This window comes from Squalius cephalus, assembly GCF_949319135.1.
Source record: "Squalius cephalus genome assembly, chromosome: 23".
NCBI lineage: Eukaryota > Metazoa > Chordata > Actinopteri > Cypriniformes > Leuciscidae > Squalius > Squalius cephalus.
The window spans coordinates 20,071,429-20,085,708 of record NC_137144.1 but is presented as its reverse complement, the minus strand read 5'-3'; the positions used below and the strand labels follow the sequence as shown (position 1 = coordinate 20,085,708).

General features: G+C 35.4%; 1 protein-coding gene across 3 annotated transcripts in view; it reads right to left on the bottom strand.

Annotated features, from left to right (window-relative positions):
- Positions 1 to 1,713: 1,713 nt before the first annotated feature.
- septin15 (septin 15) overlaps positions 1,714 to 14,280 on the bottom strand; it is a 34,696-nt gene continuing 22,129 nt past the window's right edge. For all 3 annotated transcript variants that reach the window (XM_079859115.1, XM_079859114.1, XM_079859116.1), the window contains exons 4-13: positions 13,786 to 13,886; positions 13,455 to 13,589; positions 10,959 to 11,076; positions 10,778 to 10,870; positions 9,794 to 9,890; positions 6,458 to 6,509; positions 6,185 to 6,310; positions 4,475 to 4,610; positions 4,242 to 4,387; positions 1,714 to 3,229 (exon numbers count right to left, since the gene is read on the bottom strand). In XM_079859115.1, the coding sequence (XP_079715241.1) occupies positions 3,190 to 3,229; positions 4,242 to 4,387; positions 4,475 to 4,610; positions 6,185 to 6,310; positions 6,458 to 6,509; positions 9,794 to 9,890; positions 10,778 to 10,870; positions 10,959 to 11,076; positions 13,455 to 13,589; positions 13,786 to 13,886 (1,044 nt within the window). In that variant the 3' untranslated portion in view covers positions 1,714 to 3,189. The remainder of the gene's footprint in view (positions 3,230 to 4,241; positions 4,388 to 4,474; positions 4,611 to 6,184; positions 6,311 to 6,457; positions 6,510 to 9,793; positions 9,891 to 10,777; positions 10,871 to 10,958; positions 11,077 to 13,454; positions 13,590 to 13,785; positions 13,887 to 14,280) is intronic.

Here is a 14,280-nt window from a genome sequence, read left to right as displayed (position 1 = left end):
GTGTTTAAACACCTCATTCATTCTTTCAGTACATTTTTATTAATAAAATTAATCTTTTATTAATAAATAAAATATTGCTATTTTTACTGCAGTTTTTTTCTATTTTTTTTAATAAGATGAAGTCTATATAACTCCTTAACTGGCAACTGAAAATACAGTAGTAGATTAGAGTTACATAAACTGTGGCATTTACTGGAAATCACTGAACTGTGTTCATCTGTGCAACAGAAGTTGATGGACCCTCCTCCTGCTGTTCTTCCACACTCTGAGGGAGGGAGAGATAAGAATACCTGTTTATACTTAGATTTAAACTTAGATTATCCACATAAAAATGTGAAAAAATCTGAATATGTAGCTTGTTTGATGTGTACACACATAATATTAACCACTGTAGGCCTCTCTGTGGCAGCAGAAACTCTTTATCCCCATCGTCCTGTGAAGATGAGCATTTGGTCGAGTATAGCCTACACTTTATAACACTATTTGTCATAATGGTGTATTGAGTAGGCTACTTACAACTGCCTGGGGTTCTGTTGGGACAGGAGGCTCCAAAAGACAGATATTACCATCAGAATCTGTTGGGACCAACAAAAAAAGTAAACCCAAAAGTTTTACCCAAAGTAAAATAAATGGAAATATCAAAAATAGCCTATATAAAAAATAACACATGTAAACCTCTTACATTTTATGAAGGCCCTTAGATCTTTGGGACTGGCTCTGAAGTCCCTCCAGGAATTCCCTCAGCCAAAACTGCTGCTGCACTGCTAGACACTGGATGCTTTAGTTATTTAATATGTCAAATGTTTGTAAAGTCAGGTAGCCTACACCCATGATATGCTCAAGCCTTACTTGATTGAATTATGTTTTTATATTTAATTTTCAGCAGCTGCCATGTTCTTTTAATACCTGCAGGATTGCACCTACATGGAAATTAAAATTAGGTTTAATAACATACTGTTCTTCCAGTTTCACCTCAGATATTATAACAGTTGGGTAAGTTACTTGTATTACTAACTACAAATGACATCTTCAACAGTGTAATTAGATTAATGTAATAATGACAATCTTTAGAAAGTATTGGTTTACTTATTACTAAATCCCATGTCAACCTCAACCACTTGAACAGCACTTTTAATGCTTTCAAATAAACAATATACAATTGCATGAATTATTCTTGAATTGACCAAAGTGTGTAGAGGGAGAAGGTTACATTAAAAATATACCTTTTAAAAATGTATGTTAAATATTCAGAATTGTATAGTCTAATGCAATTACATCAGATTTTACTTTAAATTACAGAAGAATTAACAGTAATCCCTTTAATTAAATTACAGTATTAATGTTCTAATACTGTAAAATTACAGTAATAATGTTCGTACTGGTGAGAAATATGAAGACCTCTTTTTGTCTGGCGCTGTTGCCATGGTGACTCATAATATCTGCGCTCCATTGATAATGCCTTTTTATAGTTGTGGTGCAGGCGCTAAACTCAGAGTAGGTCAACTCAGGGTAAGTCAACTCAGTTGATTGAACTAACTCAATTCAGCTGTTCTGTAACCGAAAACTCAGAGTTTCCCATCTCAGGGTAAGTCAACTCAGATTTCAAGTTTTAACTCAGAGTTGGTTGAACCTCCTTTCTGAAACAGGCCCCTGGTGTCTCCACATTTTGTCATAACAAATAGTGATAAGATAAGAAAAGACAAGACAACCATCATCAGCATAACATCTCGAGTTTAATAATGTACAGTTAGGCAGAAAGAATAACAGACGAAGATAACAATTGGAGATTGAAAATCGTATACATGTACAAAAAATAATAAGAAAACAAACATGTCTAGAGCCATGTTCAGGTCTACTATTAAAAAAAGTGTAGAGTGGTTAAAGAAAAGAATTTTTCCTTTTTTCCAAAATACTGTTCAACTAAAAAACAAACATGTACTTCAGAGCGTCTGTGTGGCTTAGCGATCCACGACAGGAAGAACTGAGTGTTCGAACTTGCATAATGACAAACCTGCAAAATATATAGTAGTGTGTGAACACATGAGGCATACAGGGACTCTTTGCAATGGGTAGGTTGAGAGTTATGTGCACGTTGCGGTCTATACGCTGTTTGGCATGTGATAGAGCCAGCGTGCCGTCAATCTAAACTATCCAACGGAAACAAAGAGCGCTTAAATTCCCATCAACGTTTGGAATGTAAAGTGAGTTTATTATAAAGGGGTGTAAGTATGGCTAAAATAAGATATACTGAACTCATTTAGGTTAAAACTGACCACCAAGCCCTGATCCAGGACCAGCCCCAACAACTAAAAAGCCAAGTCCCAACTATTAAAATGAAACAAACTGGTCTCAGATCAGTTTAGGAATAGACTGAGGGACATCTGACATGATCACAATAAAAACAAAACATGAGCAGACAAATGCCGAAACAGTCTGCAATTTTAAGGCAGAACGTTCGAGCAACGTCCTAAAATATTATTGTAATTACTTTATATTCATCCATATCAAAACCGACTATTGTTTGTTATTAATGTTGGCAATCGTGCCATTTTGTATAACACCAACTATGGTAGGGACACAATTATCTATACGTACACAGCCAGCAAATGGTTTAAAAACATGGAAAACGGTTATCGTCATCATTTAGCTGTGCAATAATGTTTAAACAGGTTTGTCTATGACCCCAGAGAAACACACAACATCATGTGACGCACACCTGCAGGTCTCAAACACAAACACCATCAATTCATAGCTTTGCTTTTCAACACATACATGCTTAATTCTGTATTATCCCTTTGCACATGCTTCCATCCGTCTGTCTCACTCTCCATCACATCTTTACAAACCTACTGAGACCTTCTTAAGACTAAGGTGTGCGAATGATGACAGCAGAGTTGAAAATGTCTGAAAACAGCCTGTTCTGTTAGGAAATATTACAAACATAAAGTCTTGTTTGTAATAACCGTCATTTAACGTTTCAAGGGAATGTTGGTCAAGTAAGACATGCACTTGACAGACTGGGCATGTGGTGTGATGTGACAGTCAACCAGAAGATGGTGATAAACTCAATGGAGTGTGCAGTGATTGTGTACAGTAGCACTTGTGCACGTGTTTCTTATGGGGTCATAGAACATCAGAGCATCAAAAGAGATGCAAGGAGTTTCTGGTTTTAAGAGGAATGGAGCTTCTTTAAAAGATTTTCCCTTTTTTCTTGTTCTTTTCCATTGTCCTGAAAACAAAGAAAGACAGAAGAAATTAACCAACAGGAACCATTTCAAATATAAATTTAACAGGACAGAGTGAAATATTAACTATAGCTATTGTAACTTTATTGTAATTACTAATATTTTCCTATTTTAGTTGTTATAATTAATACTATTTTTTCCTTTTTCCTATTATCCCACTGCTTTTGTTTTGTGTATCGATGCTCTGGTAATAATATACACTGCCCTTCAAAACTCTAGAGGTAGTAAAGTTGTTTTTAAGAAATTGGAAACATTAAATTGATTAAAAAGTGACAGTAAAGACTTTAATAATGTTACAAAAAATTCTAAATCATCAAACATCCTGAATAAAATGTATTAAATCAACAATTGTTTCCAACATTTATGTTTCTTGAGCAGCAAATCAGCATATTAGAATGATCTCTGAGGGATCATGTGACACTGAAGACTGGAGTAATGATGCTGAAAATTCAGCTTTGATCACAGGAATAAATTACATTTTAAAATATATTCAAATAGAAAAAAGCTATTTTAAATTAAAATAATATTTCAAAATATATTACTGTTTTTATTGTATTTTTAATTAAATAAATGCAGCCTTGACATAAGCATTAAAAAATCTTAGCGACCCCAAATCTTAGTAGTGAATGTATAACAGTAATCAAGTATTTTGTATAAAGTATAAAGTGAGTTAAGAAAAGATATAAACCACAATATGCAGAATATCTTAGATTTGTCTTATACATTTTAAATAATACCTTTTGTTTAAAATGTATCAAATATAAATTTACTATAATTTTTTTTTAAATTAAAATAATGAAATTGTAAAAACAAAATTTCTTTTGGCAAATGTGACAGTCAGCCTGCTTGAATCTACTTCTATGCATGAGTGCAGTTTCTTATTAAAAACAATAACTGCATTATTTAGTGACTGAATAATGCAGAGTTACAGAAAGTCTTTTTTAAGAGAGAGAAAGCAGGGCACTGAGGAATTGAGATGAACAGAGAAAGTCTCACTTTGATGCATCAAGTTTCTGCTGCTCCAGGATGCGTTGCTGGGCCTCCCAGTTGACTTTTTCCTCCTCAAACTGGCGTCTCTTCTCATCAAGCTCTTTATATTGAGCTTCTAGATTCTTCTTCATCTGTTCGTGACGCCGTTCCAACTGCATCGAGGAAGCACAGGGATAAACTCAGTTAAGTGTTTGTGATACTCCATGTTAAATGTAACTAGAAACCGAACACATACACACCTCTGCCTCAGAGTCCTTCAGTTTTTGCTTCTTTTCTTTGACCTTCATCTCAAAGACTTGCTCCATCTCGGTCTCCATCTTCTTCATCTTCGTCACATGCTCCCTCCTCTCCTCCTCCATCTGGGCCAAGGGACTCCTACAAGAGTGACATTGCGACAAGGAACTTTCTTTAGATGTTCAGACTAGACGTGTTAACTTCGACATGAAACGGAAGTTGTGATAGTCTATAAATAAATAAAGCAATCGAGCTCAGAGTGGCAGTGCTGAAGCTTTGAGGCCACAGTGACAGCTTGTGGTGTGACCAAACAATACGCTAGAGGTTTGTGGACGTGACTTTATAGGTCAGCAGTTCAGCACTGCCACTCTGAGCTCGATTGCTATGTCTGAGGTAAAACACGCCCACCTCATTAGCATACAGAGCAATAAATGTATAAATAAATAAATGTGGAAATAAATAAATGTAGACATAAATACATATATACATAAATATATGAAGAAAATAAATAAAAGTGGAAATAAATAAATGCATAAATAAATGAAAAAAATAAATGAGAAAAAAATATAATTATACATAAATAAGGAAATAAAAGTATAAATAGTCATTTTATTTATTTATTTTTTTTTACATTTCTTCGCATATTTATTTATTTATTTTTAAGTCAGGTTTGGCATTCCATAGTTATTATCACATTTATTTATCTATTTATTAATTTATCTATTTATTTATTCATTTATTTATTACTTTATTCATTTTTAATTTCTGCAGGTTTGGTCCTCCATATATATCTAAGTTAAATGTTGGGCGGGACTTGATTTTGTCCATGGGGAATTGATTGGATCGTTGGATCATTGTGGTTGGCTACTGTTGTGATCTCATGTGAGTGACACGCCATCAGAGAAGAGTTACTTTGATTAAAGATAACAAGGTCACATGAATAAAAAACCTTATGTGGACAAATAAATCATTTATAATAAATACTGCAATATTGTATAAAAAAATAAGAATTGTCCATTTTTGATTTCATGGTGACTAAGAATTTGTAACCACTAGGCTACAGGTCTGAGATTACCATCAATGTCTTGAATTGCAAGAAATCCAGGATCTCAGTCACATACTCAATAGATAAGTTTCCATTTCCAAAGTTGAGAATGTAAATTACGCGCAAAATTGGAATATCGCAAAAACGTTTCCATCCCATGTGTTCAAGAGATCAAAATCCTCACTTCCTGGAAAATTGGTGCAAAATATCTGTAGTAAAATGAAAGTTGCTTAATCGGGGAATTTTTTCGTACATCATAAATTAGAGCATGCAGAAGAAACGCAATGAATGTTGTCATGCTATCTGTCATTCGGATGCCTGGTGTTCAGGAACGCAATCGAGAATTCTGTGAGGTTATTACACCCAACCATTTTGATGACAAACATTGGCTCAGGAGTTTCAGAATGACCAAACCAACATTTGAGATTCTGTGCAATAAAATTGTTCCACTGGCAATCACATCAGCATCGAGGGATTTATTCTGTAAATGTGTTTCCATTGTAGCTTATGCACATCATCGTAGTTTATGCGCATAGTATATTTGCATTTTATTAGAATTTACACATTTCCATCCAGCGATTTTTAATGAAATAACAAAAAAATAGGTGGATGGAAACAGCTTATGTTGTTTGGGACAAAAATTGAACTAAAAATAAAACTGTTCTCGTACTTTGTTAGCTGGCCCTTGTTCTTGGTGGCATCGACCCCGTTGCAGGTGACGGCTGCTAGTTTCTTGCTGCGGTAGTTTTCATAGTGAACATTATTGGTCACGTCCTTCAGGTCCTGCATGTGAGTCCTGGAACGGCAATGGACAGTTAGCTGATAGGCTAAAACTAATTAACAAAGAAATTTAACCTGCATTTTGTTAGAAACAGAAATGATCTGCATCCACAGTATTTTACTGTGGAAACCTGTCAGGACACAGTAAACGATCTCATCTCACCTGATGAGCATATTCCTCAGGACCGTGAAGTCACAGTGCTCACCGTTCTCCACTGAAACAAGACGAAACAGATGTTTTAGCCCAATAACATCATCAGAATGACTTCCAAACCCTTCTAAACTTTAGAATCCCTAAGAGATCATTTTTTAGATTTTACTTCAAATTTGAAAATACAAAGTTAAGCACTTAATATATATTTAAAAAAAAAAAGTAAGTAGGCTCAAATTGCATATTCATGTGCAGGACTACAACATATAATGTAGTAAAATTGTTAAGTGTAACAATAAAAGTGGACATGAAATGTATTATTTTTGTGGATGTACAGTATGCAGTTATGATGACCTATATTTTGATTAAAAACCCCAGTCAAAAACACATTTTTATAGGGATGCATGATATATCAATATCGTATCGGTTATAGGCCCTTTTTTTTAAATCAGTATCAGTCAATATTGGATATTTGATTGTGGATGCTCATTTCCAATATTTTTACATTTAGACAGTGTTTGCCATCTTTTAATCTTTAAAAACAATAATTTAATAACAGTGTTAAATGTAATATTTAATACATCTCAAAACTCATACTGTACAGTATAATTTTGTGATGCCTACATTCACTTGTAGCATTTATTTTAGTATTTAGGCAAAATAGTATAGAATTATATTACTAATCATTTATAATGAATTGACTACTCATATCAGCCAGAATTTTAATATCAGTGCATCCCTAATTATTAAAACATATAAAAACAGACATAATACAGTGACAAATTAAAACAGGATCAGAAACTGAGGTTGTTGATGGAACATCTGACAAATGAAAAATCAAAAAACAAGTCAGGTGGTTGTCTATTAAACGAAAACACAATTTAGTATTTAGATACCAAACTGAAAATGCTAAAAGGTTAAACAGTCACAAAAATAAACAAAAGGTTAGCAGTTCAGACCGCTGTTATGTGATCATACACGGGTATGTATGATCAAAAATCGCTGTCATCACATGGGATTCTGGAAAAGGACCAGAGACACTGGTTTCTGACAGATGGTTAAAGGATGAAACGTCTTCTGCATGTCTATAACAGTTATAGAGCCCTAAGATGCTTTACCAAGCGAGAACCTTACCTATACGGAGAACTCATTCTGATTGACTGCCCCACGTGTCAATCATCTGCTACAACCACCTACCTGTGAGAGAGCAGTTGGAGGGGCGGGACTAAAGTCTCTCCTGTAGGAACCCCCATTCAACCTGTGATTTATGGGCTACTAAGACTAAAAATGGTGTGTTGTGGGAAGGGTTACATGGCATAGCGATGACAAGCAGAGATACCAGCCAAATGGAGCTAGGGGGAGGGGCAGGAGGTGGAGTCATATGTCTAAAGGGATCATGGGATTTGTAATTTCTTTTTTGATGGGACAGCAACAGCAAACTCCTGATGCTGACAGGTATGGATGGGTGCCTCAAAAACACATCCCATTTATTGAATCATGTGTTAGAATAATGTTCATCAGAGGTTAGGATGGAAACATTAGCACTCAGTCAACCCGCATCAGAGTTCAGAGGCAAAAATGCTTATAAATGATGATGTCAAAAGTACTATAATAAAAAATGATATAACGGGGAAAAAAATTGACCCCAGACCCAAGGCGCATTTTGTACCCCTCAGTGTATTTAAATCCAAAATGGAAGTTGGAAATAAGTAATGGGAGGCATGCATGTCTGAATAAGGTCTTGTTTAAAAATAAGAGTAGGGCTGGATGATATCTCAAATATTTATGATGTATTCGCAATGATTTGGTTGGCAATATCAAATTAAGCAACAACATACATTTTCAGAGTTTTAATTTAGACAAGCTTTGTGTTCCCTCCTTGTCTATGATTCACAAAATATCTGCAAGTAAACTTTGCTTCTTATCACCACTGTCACATTAGCAATATAAAATAAACTTGCTAAAAAAAAATTCGGTAATTTTGTGGAGATATATATATATATAGTTAAAAAACTGAAATTTATAATATATAGGTTTTGATTAGTGCTGTCAAATCGATTAATCACATCATATATATATATATATATATATATATATATATGTGTGTGTGTGTATACAATATATATATACACACACACATACATACATACATATATACATATATATATATATATACATATACATATATATATATACATATATACATATACATATATATATATATATATATATATATATATACACTATATATATATATGTTAGATGTGATTAATCGATTTGACAGCACTAGTTATGTAACGTCAAATAAATGCTATTCTTTTGAATTCGAAGAATCCTTAAAAAATGAAATCACTAAAATATTAAGCACCACAACTGTTTTAAATATTGATAATAATAATAAATGTTTCTTGAGCCGTAAATCATTATATTAGATTGATTTCTGAAGAAGACTGGAGTAATGATGCTGAAAATGCAGCTTTGCATCACAGGAATAAATTATATATTTTTAAAATATTAATGTAGAAAACTGTTTTTTTTTATGTTATAATATTTAACAATATTACAGTTCTTCAGAATTTCAAACTATATTATTCAACAATATAATAATTTGAGTTTTTACTTTCATTTTCAAATTATAGTTTACTTTGATTTTTTTTTTTTTTTATAAATCAGAAAATTGCATCATCAAAAGGCTGTAATTGCTTTCTATATCGTCCAGCCCTACATAGAGAGTAATTAAGAACATATAAACATGTTAGAGAGCAGCGCTGCTCTATTTTCTATGGGGGCTGTAGCTTATAGGTTTCTCCATGACTATTTATAGAGCAAACATCTGACAACCAGCAAAGTTTCAGAGCAGCAAAAAGGTGGAAGAGGAAGGAGGGGGAGGCCTTAACAAAGAGAATATAAATGAAAAATGGTTTTCTTTACCAATAATGCCCTCTGTCAGTCATGGAAAAGAGCAGACAGAAAGAAAAAAAAAGAGAAAAGAAAGAATGACACGTAAACAACTGAGGAAAAAAGACACACTCACTCACCAACAACAACAATTCCAAATGAAAAAGTTTTGCAGGGAGGAGAGAGCTTTGTAAAGAAAGAAAGGCGGGGAAAGTAAAACCACAACAACAAGTCATTTGTGGGCCATGATGAAAAGAAGGGGTGACAGTCTTTCTCTCTGGAAAACCTTATACCTCGTCGTCATCCCTTTTCCAGAATCCCTCAGCTGGGAGGGAGATCATCCAGCAAGCTCATGCATTTGTTTTGTACGCACTGGAACACCCCTATTCCCTTAGAAATGGTGCAATCCTCATGACGAACACATATGGGTCATGCTGATGCAGGACGTACCTTCTGCCACACCCCAGGGGTACTGGCGACCTCTGACCTTCCTGCCATTCACTTCGATCACCACGTTGCTTCCGACCACGGCCAGAGGCATCTTCTCCTGTCGGTACAACGTAACATAATTACAGAGAGTCTGTATCGACCACACACTGGGAAAGTGAACGGATGCAGGGGGTCTGACGTAGGTTCGCATCGATCTTTAGATCCAGATCAGGCCGGATCAGACAACTAAATTAGTTCTGTAGTTCATCTCATCAATAATAACCTCAAGCTGACCTAGAGAAACAAACAACACTGTGGATGCTGTTTATAATGAAGACTTCAATGACGAAACCATTTACCTTTGTGAAATTCTAATTTCATAATTTAAGTAACATTGTGTATGTTAACATTCGTTAATGCTTCAAGATTCTCACTGAATGCGTTTCCATGACTTCTCCATAGTTAGACTTTTCCAGTTGTTCACGATTTTTATATAATTACATATCGTCACTGTCGGGCAGAAATCTCATATTTCCAAAACCACTAACATCAGGAAATGGAAAAAACACTTAATTAAACAACTGCGGCTGCATCCGAAAAAGAATACTTCCCTTCTCATTTAGTAGGGGAAAAACAGTACGCCAAAAGAGCAGTATGTCCGAAATAATTGTATCCGAAACATACCCGGATGACCAAGTACTTCCGCAGAAGGGCACATTTAATGGACACTTTACTATCCCATGAGGCCACGGGAGAGGATTTGTGAATGGCAATGAAGCGACGCAACAACAACATGGCGGTTGCAGTACATCCGAATTTCATTCATACTACCCATATTCATACAATATAGGACATACTTTTTTAACGATCATGAAGTAAGTTCAAATTCAAATGTAGTACCAACTTTATATATGCCCGGACGCTTGTATGTCATTATTATTAACGTTTTACCAAAATCAAGCTCAAAGTTAGTTAAAAGGCTTTTGACCTGGACTGACTCTTTACCTTTATCTTTCGGATCAGTTTACTGTCCTCATCATCCTCTGTGTCGGGAAACTCATAGATCTTGATTTTGTGCTCTTGGATCTCCTTCATAATCTTATGATGAGAGAATAGTAGCATACTTGAGAAAAATGGTGAAATGTAAATCATTAGCAGTAAAATGTGAAATCACACTAACACACACCTGTTTCTTGAAAAGCTGGCACTCTTCTGGCGTGAGAGTATCGGCCTTAGCGATGAGGGGAATGACATTGACTTTGTCATGCAGACGCTTCATGAACTCGATGTCAAGAGGCTTCAGTCTGAAAAAGATTCAGAATACAATTCAATTGCATCTAGATTTGTTTTATGAAGCTGCTTTGTGGTGCGAATACATTATTATTTAGATACTAAATAAATTATTGTATGCCATTGCCATATAATATACAATATACAAATATTTAAAGGGATAGTTCATTTTGAAATTAAATTTTGGTATGTTTTAGCTTACCTCAATGGCATCCAAGATGTAGGTGTCTTTGTTTCCGCAGTAGTTTCAATTTTGATATTTTTAGGTCAAACCGTTCTTGTCTGTCAGTCATATAATGCAGGTCTATGGTCACTATCTGAAAGAGCATGCACAGAGAAGTCCAAATTAAACAATTCCCCATCGTAAGTACACATTGATGGCCTAAGACATGAAACGAGCGGTTTGTGTGAGAAAACTAACAGTATTTATATCGTTTTTACCTCTTGTACACTTTCCGGCGCTTGCGCAGACTAAGCCAGAACGCGTGCACACGTCACACACCAGGAAGCGCGCGCGCCCTCAGATCACTTGGACGTGGTTGTGTAGAGGTAAAAACGATATAAATACTGTTCGTTTTCTCACACAAACCGCTCGTTTCGTGTCTTAGGCCATCAATGTGTACTTACGGTGTAGAATTGTTTAATTTGGACTCTGTGCATGCTCTTTCAGATAGTGACCATAGACCTGCATTATATGACTGACAGACAAGAACGGTTTGACCTAAAAATATCAAAATTGAAACTACTGCGGAAAAAAAGACACCTACATCTTGGATGCCCTTCAGGTAAGCTAAAACATACCAAAATTTAATTTCAAAGTGAACTATCCCTTTAATTTAAATTTTTTTTAAACTTTTTTAATGCTGATATCACTACAATACACTAAATGGTAAAATAAAATGAAACAAAATATATATGAATAAATAAATAAATAATTATTTGAATGAAATAAATAAATTGTGCCCATTACATTTTGTCTTCTAGGGGTATTGAATATAGAATAGAATTTTAAAGCATAGTATAGAGTAGTATATGATTTAATATAGCATAGCATAGGATATTGTATAGTGCATTATGGAAATCATTTTACAACCAAGTGTATGAATAATCCTGCAAAAGTCGTACAAGTAGAGAAACCACTACAACTTCATGAAACAATGGGGAAAAATATAAAACAATAAAAAGGTGCAGCTTTTTACATGGTTTTCCACAGTAACAGTAAGGTAAAGCAAAACATTAGATAAGTCTGCAAAGCTTCCACATAAACCAAATACATAAATGTCATTTTTGAAGTGATGCAATACAACTAAAAACAAGTCAGTGTCCAGAAACAGGCATGAATAAACAGATCAGAGCAGAAGGCCCACTGTCAGCACAGAGCCACCACACAGCACTGACCCTTTTCTCATCGTTTCCTTCCAAACCAGAAAAATTATGTCATGGAGGGAATGAGGGCCTTGCTCTGTCTCTCTTAGCATCACTTTCACTTGGGATTCCAGACAAAGAGGCTGTTCTTTACATGGAGCTGGGTTTGTGTGTGTTTGTGTGGTTTTGGGGCCAGCTGAGGGGCTGTTTATACATTTCAGGAATGTCGAGACTGAAGATGCAACACAAAGGTCACAGAGATATGAATGTTGCTTCATAGTGGCGTCTCTAAAAAGGGCACGCAAGAAAATGTGTGGGGCTGTTTGAACACATAGGACCGCGAGGTCACTGAATGTAAATAGAAAAGTAAACGGGGCTTTGTTTTTTCTATTCAGAGAGTGTAGATGATGAACTATACACTAAAGAATTATAGAGGATTTTCCCACATCAATGCCATTAAATCACACAACAATGGACAGATGAATTGAAAAAGATAAATAAAAAACATCCAAAAATGAATAAAAAATGAAATGTATGTTTCAAGGATCCTGCGATAAATATTCCCCAAAGCAAATAAAACATTCTTGCATCACAAAAAAATATGTCATATTTTATCACAAATCTTATTTCTGTCTTAACAAACGTTCCTTTCCTTAGTAAAACTAAGCTAAATAAGCTATTCATTTTCAAAAATAAACAAGGCGACGCCTATCATACGCCAGGCCGAGTTTAGTGGGCATTATGTAATGCTTTTGGATATGGGTGTGGGAAGTATGTATCTCCATCTGTGCTCACATGTCCTCTGTCTCTCCATTCCACTCGTTAATGCATTTAAATCAGTGCGCAGTCACATGTTCTGATGCCTTCATTGTACCACAGTTGTATAGTATTCATGTACAAAATTCCAACATCATCCCACTCCTGAGCAAAGTGCAAAATGTGTAAATCAGGACGTGTGTGTGTGGTGCTTCTATTTTAAGCTGGTTGATTCATGCCAGGCTTCATTTGTAGAAGGTGCAGTACCTACCCGTGACCAGAGGGGGCGATGAAGTACAAGCAGCAGTGCACCCTGTTGTCAGGCATCTGCCTCCTGTTGACACGGGATTCAGCATTCAGGAAGTCTTCAAACTTACTGTCGATGTAGTTGATGACTGGCTGCCAGCTGAAAAAAGGGGAGGAGGAGAGATGAAAGGCAAAGTCAGATGCAAGTTTGAGAAATCAGTGAATTATAATCTGTAATAAATAGGTTTAAAACCATCACATATAGCATTCTGCATATAAAATGATTTTGTCTTTTGACTATATGTCTCTGACAGGGTCTATCCAAGAGTCTGAAAGGCACTTGAAATTAAACTTACCAGTTGCTGTTGTCCACCGCATCTCCAAAGCCTGGTGTGTCGACGATGGTGAGCGTGAGCTGAACGCCCCCCTCCTTTATCAGCACTTTGGACTGTTCCACCTGAAAGAAGGCCCAGAATTGTTACAACAGGATATGTGACAAAGCCTGAGACAGCAGCCTTGCCTGTTTGCTCCAGATTCACGTTATTGATCAGACATGAATGCTAACTAACCCTTAACTACAAACATTCATGTGATTGGAGAGTACAGTTTTTGCATAAGAGTTGTACAAACCAAAAGTTTGCCCTACAAAGGTCATAGATGACTCTAGAACATAAACATTGATGAACAATATAGCCTTATAGCTCATACAAAAGAAGCTAATGACTAATATAGGCATTAACAAGGGATAAGCCATGATAGTCAACTAGTTGTCCAACAAATGGCTACATTGACTAGTTTATGAATCTTTAAATTCAATGCTGCTACAGACATACACATTCAAGTTTTAAAAC